Below are 14,499 nucleotides of genomic sequence, written 5' to 3' on the forward strand. Positions count from 1 at the left end.
CCCCCCCCCCCCCCCCTCCAAAAAAAAAAAAAAAAGAAGTTGGTGGCATTGGCGGCGCGCCGCATTTATTGCTCGGCAGCGGCGGCGGCGGCGGCGGCGGCGGCGTGCTGATTCTGGGGACTCCGGCGGCGGCGCAGAGCGGCGAGGGCAAAACAAAACAGGCGGCGGCGGCGGCGCGGCGCGGCGGCGCACAGGTCTACTATACCCTTTGTAACGGGCGGTAGCACAGTGGGCGGTAGCTTACGCCACCTAGCCTAACCTAGAAAATGTTGTCAGTGTTGCCCACAGTTGTTCCTTGTGTTGACGGTGCTGTGGCGGTCCTTTGAAGTGCGCATTTCTAGCGTTGGAGGCTGTGTTGTCGTGATTTCTCCAGGCTGCGCAGTGCCGATGAATTACGGCTATGACTGGGTGTTCTGCACCGAACTGCAAGAACCGCACGGAAAACGGGAAATCGTTCTTCTCGGTACCATTTGGACGATCGGTCGCCGTCGTCCGCCGCCGACTTCAATGGCTGTTGCGCATGCGCCGCGAAAGGCCGACGACGAGAGGAGCAAAACTATGCGAGGTAATTTTGACTTCATTGCTTTAGAGCGGCGAGTTGGTGTTTGCGAGAACACCTGTTTTTGTGAGCCTCCAGCTTTGGAAGAAGGATAAACAAAACTATGCTTGCGCTGTTCGTACTCGCAAAATAAAATTCCTTCGCCGTTGCTTCGTTGCGCGAATGTTTTTAATATGCAGTGTACTAGATGCCTGCGTCGTACCTCAATATATGTGACGCTGATAAGCACGCGTTGTTTACTAAAAGACGAGTTAAGGCACAGGCGAGCTGATGAAAGTCAAGCAAGAAAATAGCGTCCGGCTCAAATATGTTTCTCGGGTTGTTTACCCCGGTTGTTTTGATGAGCTTTGCCGTCTGCCGCATGCAGGATCATTTTACGCAGGACCAGTTTGAAGAGTACTCCGTGAAGGGGAAAAAGAGACTAAAAGCAGATGCTGTGCCCAACATTTTTTCCTGTAAGTTTTAATTACGCAATGTTCTTTCTTTTTTTTTTTCTTTTTCTTGATTGCCTTATTACAATCTAGTTAGTTACAGCTTCGATTATTCTTTCTGCAGTTTCATCACCGTCAGAATTCATTGTTGGCATGCCTACTGAGCTGTCTGCGCCAAGATCAGGTGAGAGCGCAGCCTAATTCACCACTTTGCAGGATGCCTCCAAACACTAGCACAACCAGACATGCTCTTGATCTGACGATTAGTATATTGTCTCCCTTTCAGGAGAGCAGCCAAGTACCCGTAAGGACTCGACCTCAGCACCAGCAGGTGAGGCGACAAGCAGTTGTTTGCATAACTTTTGTGCAGCGTTGGGCGTTTGCTCGCAAGCGTTAATCACTGTTCATTTGTCACACAGTGGAATAATTATTTGGCATTCATTTCACACTTTCCCAGCACTTGCGTGCTGACTGGAGATACCCCCTGTAACGTCCGTTTAACTGGGATGCAGGAAACACACTTCGCATCGTTCTCAGTGCAAACATGTTTATTCTTGGGAAGCACGCATTATATATAATGCCCATGATGCTCTGGCACGACTGATGTGATGATGATGATGATTACATTTGGTGCTTCACCTAGCTGCCATCACACCCTCAACAGTAAGCCACAGTATGGAATATCCACAACATTTTTGGTGGTTTTGGAGGCGTTCCGTGGCCTTCCAGCGCTCTAGACAGTCTTCTTGCTACTACTAGCTGCCTCGTGTACTCATCGGTCTCGCACTGTGTCACAAAGGTGTAATGGTTGCCTAAATATTGTGCTTACGGCATTTGCGATCTTTTCAAATGCATCTTTTTTGTCGTGCAGGTTCCAAAGCACTGGAACATTCGGCTGCTTCTGCCTCAAAGCTTGCTGCAATATCTATGGGTGAGCTGACAAGCCGAGCTTTTACAGAGCATCGCCAATAGTGATCAACCTTCTTCGCCTGTAGATGTACTTGTTCCAGGTTCTACTTTATTATGCTGTGGCACAATGCGTAGCTGTCCATTCTACAGCTTAGCTGAGCGCACTGAACGTAGTAACTTAAAAAAACTTTTCTTTTCTCAAATTTCGCTTTATTTTGAAAGTTATAAGCAAACTATAATTACAAAAACAAGCAAAAAATAACCTCCTTCATGACGTTGTAGGTCCAGGCTTGAGTGGCCGTGAACTAGAGGAGGAGTAGTGAGCTTATCGAGCGCTCACGGCTGCCGCGCTCAGTGTCGACGGCTCGAGAGGGCGCCACTAAAGCACGTGTTGGATGGGCTGTATGAAGCGGGCGGCCAGGGCGGCTCGAATTGCATTTGCTGCGCGATTAAAGACTAATTCGGCATAACAATTCATTGGCTACAAACGACAGCAAACACGGGGTAAAGATCAGTTCAGAACGGGAGCCACTTCGCGCTGCCATACTGCCAAATGGCCAAATCGCCAGCCAAGCCCGCGCCGAAAACCTTCGGAACCGGTCGGATCCTCGAGCCGGCATACGACTGCAGCGCAGCCGCGTACACCTGGGACCTTTCTACGCTTGCCGTTCGTCGGAACCTCATCCCACTAGCCCTTTCTAGTATGCGCCGTTTTTTCTGCCGCTTGGTGGCGGGTTTGTCGACGGGTCTTTTCTTGTTTCCGTACTTTATAAACTTATAAACTGCATTTGTTTCTTTTCTGATCTAAAATACTGAACAAAAACTACTTTCATACATAACTGAAACGGTTTGCGACACTTATATTTTGTATCTCGACCAAAAAAAAAGCTTTTAGTGGCTCTGACCAGTGGTAAGCCCAGGACCAAAGACGTCACATATTGCACGCTTTCGGCAACGCGGGTCGCCCTCGTAGGTGGAGAAGGATTCCGCATCGTCCGGTTAAAATATGACTCACTGATATTTTAGTTAGTCTCTCCGTCAGGGGCGGATGCAGGAATTTCCTGAGGGGGGGGGTCAGGTGTTGGTCAGCGTACCATATGTTTAGGAACCCCCTCTCCCTCATTTCACGCCCTAAATTTTACACATGTAAAAATCAAGAGGGGGGTCAGGACATCCGGACTCCCCCTCTAAATCCGCCCCTGCTCTCCATGCCCGCTGGCTTGCCCGAACCCCAAGATACGTGGAAACCGCAAAGAAGGTAGACACTTAAAATATGATTGCAGGGCCCCTTTAATGCTAGAATTCTTCTATATGCTTAAAGGAGCTGTGCAACAATTTCAGGGCTTTGCTTAAATAATTGTGGAAGTTGATGCCTGACACTTCTGCAGTGAACTACAGAAAACAGATTTTGCCTGGATACCCTAGTTTTTATTTAAAAAAAATGAAAAAGATCCAGGTTTTTGCTGCCTCTCAACTCGTACATCGTCTTCCGGGTCATGTACGCAGTGACGTCACTTGAGTAGGCGCGGGGTTCCGGAAAAGTTCTCTCTTTAGAGCCATCAGCGAGCAGCAACAACTCATCCGCTCGCGACCGCGTGACCACGTGCTGGCGGGCGCCCCGCGAAATATACGGTGAAAGGAGGAAAGTCTCATCCAGGTCCGGCCATACCCGTCCTTGCCCGTCCAGCGCTGTCCCCCTCCCCCTCCTGCTTCTGGTGGCTATTCGCGGTTTTGTGGACCTAGGATAGGTGGCGCCACTAAAACTCTGTATAATAAAAGTTTTGTCGATGATACCAGGGTTTTGACGCATTTGTATATATGTTGGAACGACAAGATTTATAGGAGAGTTACCTTTTATCGAGCAGGTATTCGCACAACTTGCTATCTTTTTACAACTACCCAAGTGACGTCACGCCACTTGTTTCTCATGGCCGCCGCTCGTGGCTGCAGGTCGGGAAATATTCTAAGTTTTGCCTCGCTATTACGCGGCGGAATCGCAACATTTCGATGAAAGGAGGTGTGTTTTTTGCCATTTGTGACACAGTGAACAATATCAAAAGCAGAAAATTCCAATTCTTTCATCGTTAAAATCGTTGCACAGCTCCTTTAATGCTAAAGTTCCTCTATTCTCCCTTCGGGGGAGCACATAAAGAGTACTCATCATGCCTAAATGTCAGAATAAGTAAAAAAAAAAAAACTCCTACTGGAATATTTTGCTTTGCAGTATGCTTCTATTGATTTTTTGCACAAAACTGGGTTATCTAGCTGTTTTCAGACCTGCTTCCAGCGGGTACTTCATTCTAGAGTTAGCAACACTATGTTAAAAGTGCCTGTTTGTTTTTGGGCTAAATAGGACCCATCATAAAGGGTGCCAGGTACCGCCATACCACCAATAATTCAGCTGCTTGCGTCGAGCCGGGCTCGAACTGCTTAAACTGTACCACCGCAGGAACTCGATTGCTCGAGTCGCCAGCGGGCAGCCAACCGGCTGACAGACGTAAGGCCGTGGCTAAAGAGAATAAATAGATGAAGCTGAAGAAATGACATGCTGAGTACGACCGTGCGCGACTTGCCTGAATGCACCGGAGAAGAGGGAGCGATGTTTGGCAAGGGCGTGGGAGGCACACCGAGCTCGGTATGCTACGGCAGAAGGTCGCGTGAAGTTACGAGAAATCTGCATAAGACATTACTACAAGACGGAAAGCCGTCGACATTGTTCAAGAAACGCCACTGCACTCTCGGAAACGAGCGGTCCCAAGAGGCGCACGGTCCTTTTCGGTAAGCGGCCGCTTTGTTCCCCACTAGAAACGGCCTTGATGTCATGGGTGTAGAGACCCACTTGTGTAGAAGAATGACGTCGTTCGCGTGGCGAATGGCAGCGGTCCTAAGCTTTCTCTTCTGCGAGTGTCACTTTTGGGTTGGGAAGCAAACGAGGCGGGTGCCAGTGCCCCTTGCCCGTCTGTTCTTGCGATTCACGACTGCGCAGCCGCGTATCTGAAACGTTTCCCGGTGCTCGCAACAAAAAGGCTCGCATACCACCAGAACAACAGCACGGAAGATGATAATCATCTCGTGCGGGTCTCCAAATGTCCAGTTTGGGTTTCGCTAGTCATTGGAGCCACGGTGAGCAGCCCATTGCCTTCCCTGCCAGTAAGCCGGGCACAAACAAACAACCAAAACCTAGCGAGGCAATTAGCTGATTGGTCTCTGTTGCCATGGCAATTGCCGTTTTGGTTCTTTCAGATCTAAACCAAAACCAAATTGGATGTTTGTGTTTATACAGCGTGAAGGCTGGTTCACATATCTGCAACCGACTCAGACGCAACCTGTTTTTACTCCATTGGCTACCGCGTGCTGCCAGGCCACCCGCACTGCACGCTTTTCTCCTAAAACAATTCCACTCTGGGCGTGACTGTTTTTCTTGTATAATAAGCTTTTACAGTAAAACTAAGTGCAGAAAACAAGAAAACATGTTCATTTACATGCTTAATTGGTTCGTTCTAGTCTACAAATCACTAGGCCCTCACAGATGCTTCCTCATGTGAAAAATCTTGAAGCACTCTATTCTCGGTCGGTTAGGCGTCGCACAACCAGGGCTATCTTGTCGTGATTCTGACTCGAAACCGCTGCAAAAATCGCTCCCATCGTCGACAGAAGTCTTCGAAAACTGACTATCCTCACCAGACGTCCCGTCATCATTGCTATCAAAGAGGATATCTATGATTTCATTGTCAGAAAGGCCACGCGGTACACTCGACGCTGCCATCTTCTCCAAGCAGACAGTGTTCGAGCGGGAAAAAACGACACACAAAAGAACAAGCTCGAACAAACTCAGCGAACAGAATGACTCTCGCCATCTGTTGGCAATGTATCTAACTACACTAATCCAAGTCTACATAGCGCACCATTAATGAATGGCATTTTAAAGCAGAAATTTATGCAGCCCAGTGAATCGCTGGCTCTGGTAGCAAATGGGTTAAAGGGACGCTGACAGGGTATATCTATGCTCGCCAAGGTTTTTATTTGTATATGAGATACGAGAGCCCAGCTACCCAAAACACGAGTTGCGGCTCAAAATTCTGTTTTTTTTCTTTCGAAGACTGCCGATCGAGGACTGGCTGGTTTGAGTCCTGCTCATTCTCTTTGTGGTCATGTGCCGCTCAGAAACATGCACCAAATATAATCAAAGTCAAAGTCCAAAAAACTGCAACTATGTTAATTAAAAAAAAAAAAAGCTGCACAAAGTACCCGAAGCACTCTGTGCATTCTCTGTGTAATTCTCAACATGGTGTCATTTCGCGGGAGGCACGGGCTGGACAGCTGAACGAAGCGGACTAACCGATGGCAGCAGACGACGTGTGTGGGACCTCTACTTCAGCAGAACTGTTGTTTGCAGTACCGGCGAATCTGCCTAGATTCGAAAGAGAAGCCATTTACTGACCAAAACAACTAGAATTTATTCCGTATGTTGAAAGTTGAGAAAATATGTTTAATGAAACAGAAAATAACTAAAGAAAGGAAAATACATAGAACATCATGTGACCCGTTCAACACACTTTTTCATTCAGTCTCGTTCTGGCTTTACGTGATCTTCTAAAAAACGTCATGATGATTGTTGGCGCTGCATGGATGTGAATGTGATGTTATGCCTCGCGAGAGACAAAACTGCTGAAACGCTTTTGAAGTAAAGCAAGTTCCTCGCTCGGAAATGGTTCTGCGAGGGGAGCCATACTTGTCTATGAATTTCTCCAGAAATCTGACAACTTACTTGGCTTCAGTACTGGGGTAGGCATGCAAACGAGCAAACTTTGTAAAGTTGTCGACGGGAGCAACACATTGTTATTATTGTTAGAGAGTGAACTCCTTACAAACGGTCGTAAGTGGTCAACACATCGTCCGCGAGTGAACTCCTTACAAACGGTCCTAAGTGGTCAATCTGGACAATCTCAAATGGCCTTTGACTTGACACGATAGGATTGAGAGGTCTTGAAACTTTTCCCCTGGAGCCTTGAGGAGAAGACGTTCCACGCACTGCCGTACATGTTGCTTCACATAGGACACCATCTTTGGGAACCAAAACTTCTGTCTGAAGCGTGCGACCGTCTTGTCCGTTGCAAAATGTCCACCAAAATTGTGGTACTTCACCACAATAAATTTTCTCATGCTTTTTGGTGACAGGTGACACAAGCAATTCCTTCTTTGTGTCACCATCTTGGTATTCATGGTCAAAAAGAGATTGTCTTAGCTTGAATCCCTTAACTTTCTTTTGTTTAGATGTCGATTGTTGATCACATTGATTTTGCAGTATGTTCATCTTACTGTGCAGCTCTGGGTCTTACGCCTGGATCATTGCTACTTTGTCTTCTGAAGGCACCGTGTAGTGAACGGAGGTAGTACACAATGCAGGGTGTCCCACAGGTTCGAACTACTCTGCTGGAGTTTCCTGGTGTTCATCAATGGGTGCACAGCTCAGGGCCTTCACATGTGCCAAAAGAGTTCCCGACCCATGCCTGTTGGTATAATGATACTCGTTTAGTTGTACAAACTATCTTGCCATTTGCGGTTTCAACGACTTCCACATGCCTAAATGAATGGTGGCACTACAGTCAGTCACTATCATGAACTTAAAGCCAAGAGGAAAGCACCACAGTCTTCCTACTGCCCACACGACTGCAAGAAGTTCAGGCTGACTGTACTGGTAATTTTGTTCCAGATAGCTCGTGCGTTGACTTACGCAGTAAACTAAATGCCATGTATTGGCGTCATCCTTCTGCAGAAGCATGCCAGCCAGGCCTTTGGAACTTGCCTCTGTATGCAGTTCCGTCTCTTGTCTAGAATCAAAGAACTGTAGAATTTGATCGGACACCAACTTGTTCTTCAACTCATTGAAGGCAAGATCCACGTCTTCTGAACACTTGAACCCAGTTTGAGACTTGAGAAGTCTGTGTAGAGGTGCGGCAAGGGCAGCATAGTATGGCACAAACCTTCTGAAGAAACTTTGAGTCCGAGGAACCTTTGCAGCTGCATCACGTTTGTTGGCGCTGGTAGCTCTGTTAGTGCTGCCAACTTTCGCGCTCCTGGTTTAATTCCTTTGGTTGTGAGCACAAAACCTAAGTATCCCACTTCGGTTTTCGCAAACTGACACTTTGAAAGATGCAAGAAACATTTCGGCCGCTTACCATGGGCATGCTTGGAATCGTTGTTCTCAGCTCGTGACAACAACTCGACTTTCAAAGTATGCCGTGACCTCTCGTCTTGTTATTTTAAGGTCCGACAGGAATCTTGCGTGGAGTTTCCTCTGAAAGCACTTGTAACTGGTAATATCACATAAAAGGTTGCTAATAAAAAGGTCAGATCAATTTCGCATGGTGTGGCCGAGTTCCCTTGATGCTAGTCCCATGATGATCTCTTCCTTGGTCTCCTTTAGTTGCGAATGTAGGTTTCATGGTGTTCGCCTTTTCGTTGCACTTGGCGTTCCACGATTCTCCACTGTTGAGTTTCCGACGAAGGGCGGACGTAAGTGTCCCAAAAAGCAGCTTTTCAGGACAACCAAGTCTTGCAAGCTCCTCCCGTGGATTGCTGCCAGTCACGCACCGGTCCTGACAGCTTCGACTTGGCCACGGTGATATTTTCTTTCTCATCTCATCTCGCTACCTCGGCGACATGGATAAACTCGGTAATCCACTCATTTGCCACGATGTTGTCACCCTCAATTCTGGCGAACTTGGGAATCGCAGTTGACGCATCCAAAGCAGCCCGTGCAGAGATAACCAAAGACATTGGTCGACTCGACTGCGTCAATGACAGGCGTTCAATGAGTTCTCAATTTTGTTTGTCGACGTTTAGGGCACTCGAAAAACTGTCACTCAAGCATTCACACACCCAAAGAACACCCCTCTCGCACAGCGCTCACTAACAGCTTTGCTCAATTTTGTCCTAGTACTCATGGTGCCATCTCCATCACGTCTGCATTGACCTCATCTGTTGAGTCAGGCCTAGCGTCTTTGCTTGCCATTGCAAGTTACAGATCACAGTCAGTAAAATCTCAAGTATCAAAGTGAGGCCAACTCGCTTTGTCACAATATTTGGATCTCGTTCCGATGTAAGGCATCGCACTACTGATGTTGACGAATCACAAAGTCTCGCTCACTCACCGTGACGTGCAAACGAGGAGCAGCTCACCCCATTTCTGAATTGTTAAAGTTGAGAAAATATGTTCAATAAAATAGAAAAAAAGCTAAAGAATGGAAAATACATAGAACATCACGGGACCCGTCCAACACCACGTAACACATATTTTCGTTCGGTCTCGTTTTGACTTCACGTGCTCTTCTAAATACACCATGGTGATGATTGGTGGCGCACCATATACGCCACACACAACACGCCCGACCACCAAGCTGATTTGCACAAAGACGTCACCTAGTTGTCACCCCTTCTCCTGGGTGAAGATGCCGCTCGTCCTACCAACACGAATTAGTAAGAACTTGAAAGATGCATAAACGTCAAGTACAAAGTGCTTGACTCTCGCATTTCTCGTGCTACGTGCGTGTTTTTCGTCTGCTTCACATGGCTGGAAAATTGAAGAAAAAGGAAAAAAAACGCTGTTAGGTGTAGCCACGTGACTTCCAGCCACTCTCTCTTACTCTTTCTCTACATTTTTTCTTTCTCCCCAGTCCAGTATCGGCTTTGGTCGGTGACGTTTTTTGACTTTATTAAAAATATATGTGACGCTGTAACAAAACATTGATGGTTAGTCTTCTTACACCATTATAAGTTGCCTGGCAAAAAATTAAAAAAATTTTTTAGGGGGGTGCTAGCTGCTTCGCATTAGCTGCACTTGTTGATTTACTTGCACTTTCTTCACCGGTCCAGAAAGGTGTAGGGCAGTGTACTTCCAGTATGTGTATTGAGAATACACCGCCCTACACTTTTCTGCACCGGTGCAGGAGGTGCAAGTAAATTGAACGAGCCTATTATAATAACTCAGTGGCTCTAGCCAGAGCTGTGTACACTCTAGCCGACAACTCATTCAGGGCCGTGGCCCATAGCAGGATTCAGTAGGGATGTCGCAAACCTGCCCAGGTTCAAATTCGACCAATTTGGACTTTTTCAAACTTTTAACGTGAGTTCGCCAAAAAGTTCGACTGAAGTTCACGACACCCTTAGTATTCAGCAGGGGTGTCGTGAACTTTTGTCAAACCTCGATTTTGGCATTGAACCTGAAGGCTTGACTGGTTTGCCGAACCTTCAAACTTTCACTTATGGGCAGTGTTGCCTGGCTTCTACACCAATATTTCAAATTTTGGGAAACAAATATTTTAGAAAGTAGTTTACTTTATATTTTATAAAATGGTTACCAGTGTTTACACCATATAAAAGCGGAAAAATGTGCATTTTTAATGCTTTTGTTAGTTAGTAACGTGAACCAGTAATGTCAAGACACCCAACAAATATATTGCACTTCTCCTCCGCCAGGTAGAGTCAACTGGTCTTTTTCTTTTTTTGCGCATGCGCACAAAAGTTGAACTTTAGTCGAACCCTTGTCGAACATCACATTAAAAGTTTGAAAAAGTTAAACTTGGCGAACTCAAACCTGGCCAGGTTTGCGATGTCCCTAGTAGTCAGTATCCAGTAGCACCAAAACACTTTTGCATCAGGGCGGTCGCTCCCAAAGGAAAGTCGTAAGTAAGTAAGTCAGGTGAACCAAGACCCTTTTAGATCAGGGTGGGTACTCTGAAAGAGCACCTCTGATTCTGTAATAAAATAAAAGATTCACTTCTGAAGTCCACGGCCGTCGAGAGGTTCCGTACTGCGGCAAATTCTCTCCCACATCACCAGGCAGCACTCCGTGTCTTCCATTTCCTTCCGTGCGCCGTCGTCGTCTGCGTCAGTGAGTCCCAGGGCACGTTCCAAGCCGCAGCTTGGCAGTTTCTCCTGCTGTGTTCGAGACGTTTGCATTGACTGACGACATGCTCAATTGTCTCTTCTGCTTGTCCGCAAAGTCGACAGGTTGGGTCTTCCCCGTACAGCTCGCACCTCCGGGTCTGGGTAGAAATGCAGCCCGTTCGTGCCTGAAAAAGCACGGCACTGGCTCTATCCCCTCTGTAGCAAAGGTATGGGGCTGGCTCACTCTTGTGCTTTCGGTAGAGCTCGAGGCTCTGTTTCCTCTGGGTTGCCCTCTGCCACTGCTGGGTTCCGGCCCGTGTCACCTCTTTGCGAATCGTTTTGGCCCATTCTTTTTCCGTGGTCGCCTGTTGCCTTGCCGTACCCCCACTGCATTTGGAATCTATGGCTTTTAAATTCTTTATCCAATTTGTGCTCGTTCTGTTGTATCTAATGTGATAATACATCCTTCGTGCGTGGCTCTCTGGCAGAAGGAATTTTAGTCTTCCCACGTAGTGTAGTTTGGACCGGGCCTCTCTGGTTGGGTACATAGACTAGCCCATCTCGCTTGTCACTGCTGCATTAGACATGCAGCTGCTTCCCCCCAGCAGCCACCTGCCCAGCTCATACCGGTGTCGGTCCAAGCCTTTGATGCCGGCCGCGCTGTTGTGAGCGTGTTGTTAGCGTAGGTAATGACCGGGACAGCGAGTGTTTTCCACAGAATTCTGCTCACCGAATACTTGTCTTGTACTAGTGTCTGGCAAGGTGCCACACTTTCCCTTTCTTCTTCTTGTTATGAGGTCCAGAGGAGGAAAGGGAAAGCCGGGAGAGATGTCTTTCCCCTTCAATTGGTTTGATTTTGCAACTATGTTTCTTTCATGTTGGGCCAGGTAGTCCTTATCACATGTTATCATTGCACCAAGGTACTTGTAGCTTGTTTTTTTTTTTACTACCTGGTTTTGCAGATAAAAGTCCTGGTCACCCTCTGTATTAAAGCTCATCCACTGTGTGTTTTTGCGACCTTACATTTAAAGTTGTCCCTCGATACCTCCTTCGGTACAGATGCTCATCAGGTGTTGCATATCTGCTGCCGTCTATGCTATGAGCACCACATCGTCTGCAAAGGCCAGGCATGGGATGAGTGTGTACTCTTCATCGCCATCCTTGGTGATCGTGCTGAGACGCAGCCTGGCTCCGTCCTTCAGTCGCCTGAGGAGGTCGTTGATGTACACATTAAACAATGTTGGTGATGGCGGCATCCCTGTCTCAGCCCAATAGTGATGAGTACTGGCCTTGATTGGTATTCTCCTATTGTGTAGCAGGCCTCGCATTCCCTGTATAGGCTCTTCAAGAGTTGTACGCTGTTCTCCTCAAACCCACTTTTCCTCATTTTTGTCCACAGAGTTTGAAGTGGTACTGCGTCACAGGCTTTTTCCATATCCAAAAATGCCAGGTACGACTTGGGGCTCTGTATGTTTTTCAGTTCTATTGCTTGAGTCAAAGTGAATAGGTTTTCGCTTGTTCTTCCGTTTTGCCGGTATCCACTCTAAGTTTGTACATAAATTTTTTTTTCCACACATATTTTGCAGCTTAATTATACTGGTGAACAAGTTGCAGACGTTACTTATTAGTGACATCGGTCTGTAGGCTCTCAGGTCTTTTCGGTCCGTTTGTTTCCTTTTGTATATTAGCTTCACTTTGGCTTGTTTCCAGCACTCAGGAATTTCCTTCGTGCCCACCGCTGCCCTGCACCTCTTTTTTAGTGCCTTGATGAACTCGTTGGGGATAATGTGTCTGTTGCTTTTCGGTTTTCAGCCTTTTGATTTGCTTCTTCATTTCCATTCTAGTTATGGGGTCCATTATAGAGTGCTCTTCTCCTTTTTTGCTTTCAATGGTTTTTGTTCAGCTGTTAGCATCCTATGGAGTTCTCTTCAGATCTTATTGTTCTTGTTGTGTAAAACATCCAGTCAGCCAGGCTAGGTGGCGCAAGCTACCGCCCGTTAGAAAGGGTACCGGGTACTGCCACTAATCCAGCCGCTCCCGTTGAGCCGAACTCGAACTGCACGAGCTCGATTCGCCAGTAACCACGGAATATTGTCCCGTCTGAAGCGGACAGCCGACAGAACTAAGGCTATGGCTAAAGGAAATAAACAGATGAAGCTGAAGAAACGACGTGCCGAGTACGACCGTGCGCGACTTGCCAGAGAGACGCCCGAGAAGAGGGAGCGACGTCTGGCAAGGGGACGGGCGGCACAGCGAGCGCTGTCTGCTACGCCGGAAGGTCGCATGAAGTTACGAGAAATACGCATGAGACATTACTACAAGAAGCACGGCCGTCCATATGGTTCAAGAAAAGCCACTGCATACTCGGAAATGAGCGGTCCCAAGATGTGCACAGTCCTTTTCGGTAAGCGGCTGCTTCGTTCCCACTAGAAACTCACCCGTGTAGAATCGAGACGGCGTTCGCGCGGCGAATGGCAGCGGTCCTAAGCTTTCTCCTCTGCGGGTGTCACTTATGGGTTGGGAAGCGACGAAGGCGGGTGCCAGTGCCCCTTGCCCGTCTGGTTTTGCAGTTCACTACGGCGCATTTCCTGGCGCTCGCGATCTAAAAGCTCGTGTACCATCACAACAACACGGAAGAGGAATCATCATGTAAATATCCAAATAGAGTTTAACTAGTCACCGGGTCTTGAGAGAGTAGCACGCACCATTGCCTTCCCCCGGTATTGATGTCTTTGCCTGCTAGCCGGGCACAAACGGACGACCAAAGCCCAACAAGGCGATTGGCTAACCAGTCTGTTGCCATAGCAATCGCCATTTTGGCCCTTTCAGATCTAAACCAAAACCAAATTTGACGTTCGTGCTTATACAGTGAAGGGTTGCGCTATCGTGAGGTGCGGCAACACTGGTTTACACTGTAAATGAGAAATTTAACCAGCACAGTACGACTGCTAGCCTGGGGTCTTTACCATGCATCACACATTTATTGATATTGGTAATTATTGCACTTTGGGTGGGTAGGGACGTGCAGGGTGTGGTGGTGCTGCAAAAAGGCTGGCGCCCATGCATTAGGTATGCCTGCGACATGTCAACACGCGTGACCAGACGGCAGTACGATGTTCATCTAGATCGAAACGGGCAGGGGTGGGGGGATTGGACCCAAGATCCGTCGGTTCTGCAGCGCGAGCTTTTGCTTTATGTGCTCCGAGCTGCAGTGTGCTAACACACACGGCTACCAACTTCCTGTATTTCAAATCTTCAAAGCTTCGAAAGGGTAGTTCAGAACTAGTTGCAACAAGATTGCCCTGGAGCATCGTCCTTGCTGAAAGCGTTCCTTGCCAATAATTGTATGCTATCAACTTATCAATCATGCTTATCTCCACAGATTTCTTACAATGATGTACTGTCCTTGCGCATTCAAAGACAAATTATTTTTCAATGCTGCAAAGCACTGACACCGCATGTCTGCATGTTACCCCCACTACCCGGAGATCATCAAATTCTATATAAAAGAAAATTAAAATAAACATCGCCACTTTGTTGTTTGGCAGCAATTGTAAACGACCCTCGGAAAGTTCCCACTGGGTGCTGGAAGAACCATTCGGACCTTAACCTAAGATAAGCAGAAGAGGCTTCGTCCACACTGGAGGAAGGAGCAGAACTATAGCCCCTCTCTAACAAAATACTCGCAAGTGGTATAAAGTAATAAAATTG

General features: G+C 47.3%; 1 protein-coding gene across 5 annotated transcripts in view; it reads left to right on the top strand.

Annotated features, from left to right (window-relative positions):
- Window positions 1-246: 246 nt before the first annotated feature.
- LOC115321434 (peroxynitrite isomerase THAP4) overlaps window positions 247-14,499 on the top strand; it is a 44,449-nt gene continuing 30,196 nt past the window's right edge. The window contains exons 1-5 of one of the 5 annotated variants that reach the window (XM_040504956.2): window positions 247-565; window positions 942-1,014; window positions 1,115-1,174; window positions 1,277-1,321; window positions 1,862-1,921. In XM_040504956.2, coding sequence (XP_040360890.1) covers window positions 401-565; window positions 942-1,014; window positions 1,115-1,174; window positions 1,277-1,321; window positions 1,862-1,921 — 403 coding nt within the window. In that variant the 5' untranslated portion in view covers window positions 247-400. Of the gene's footprint in view, window positions 566-926; window positions 1,015-1,114; window positions 1,175-1,276; window positions 1,322-1,861; window positions 1,922-12,677; window positions 13,193-14,499 lie in introns of those variants that run through there. The other 4 variants (XM_042289490.1, XM_040221480.3, XM_042289489.1 and 1 more) reach the window with 4 other exon arrangements.

The sequence above is a fragment of the Ixodes scapularis genome, unplaced genomic scaffold (genome assembly GCF_016920785.2).
Source record: "Ixodes scapularis isolate PalLabHiFi unplaced genomic scaffold, ASM1692078v2 PGA_scaffold12__126_contigs__length_90152505, whole genome shotgun sequence".
NCBI lineage: Eukaryota > Metazoa > Arthropoda > Arachnida > Ixodida > Ixodidae > Ixodes > Ixodes scapularis.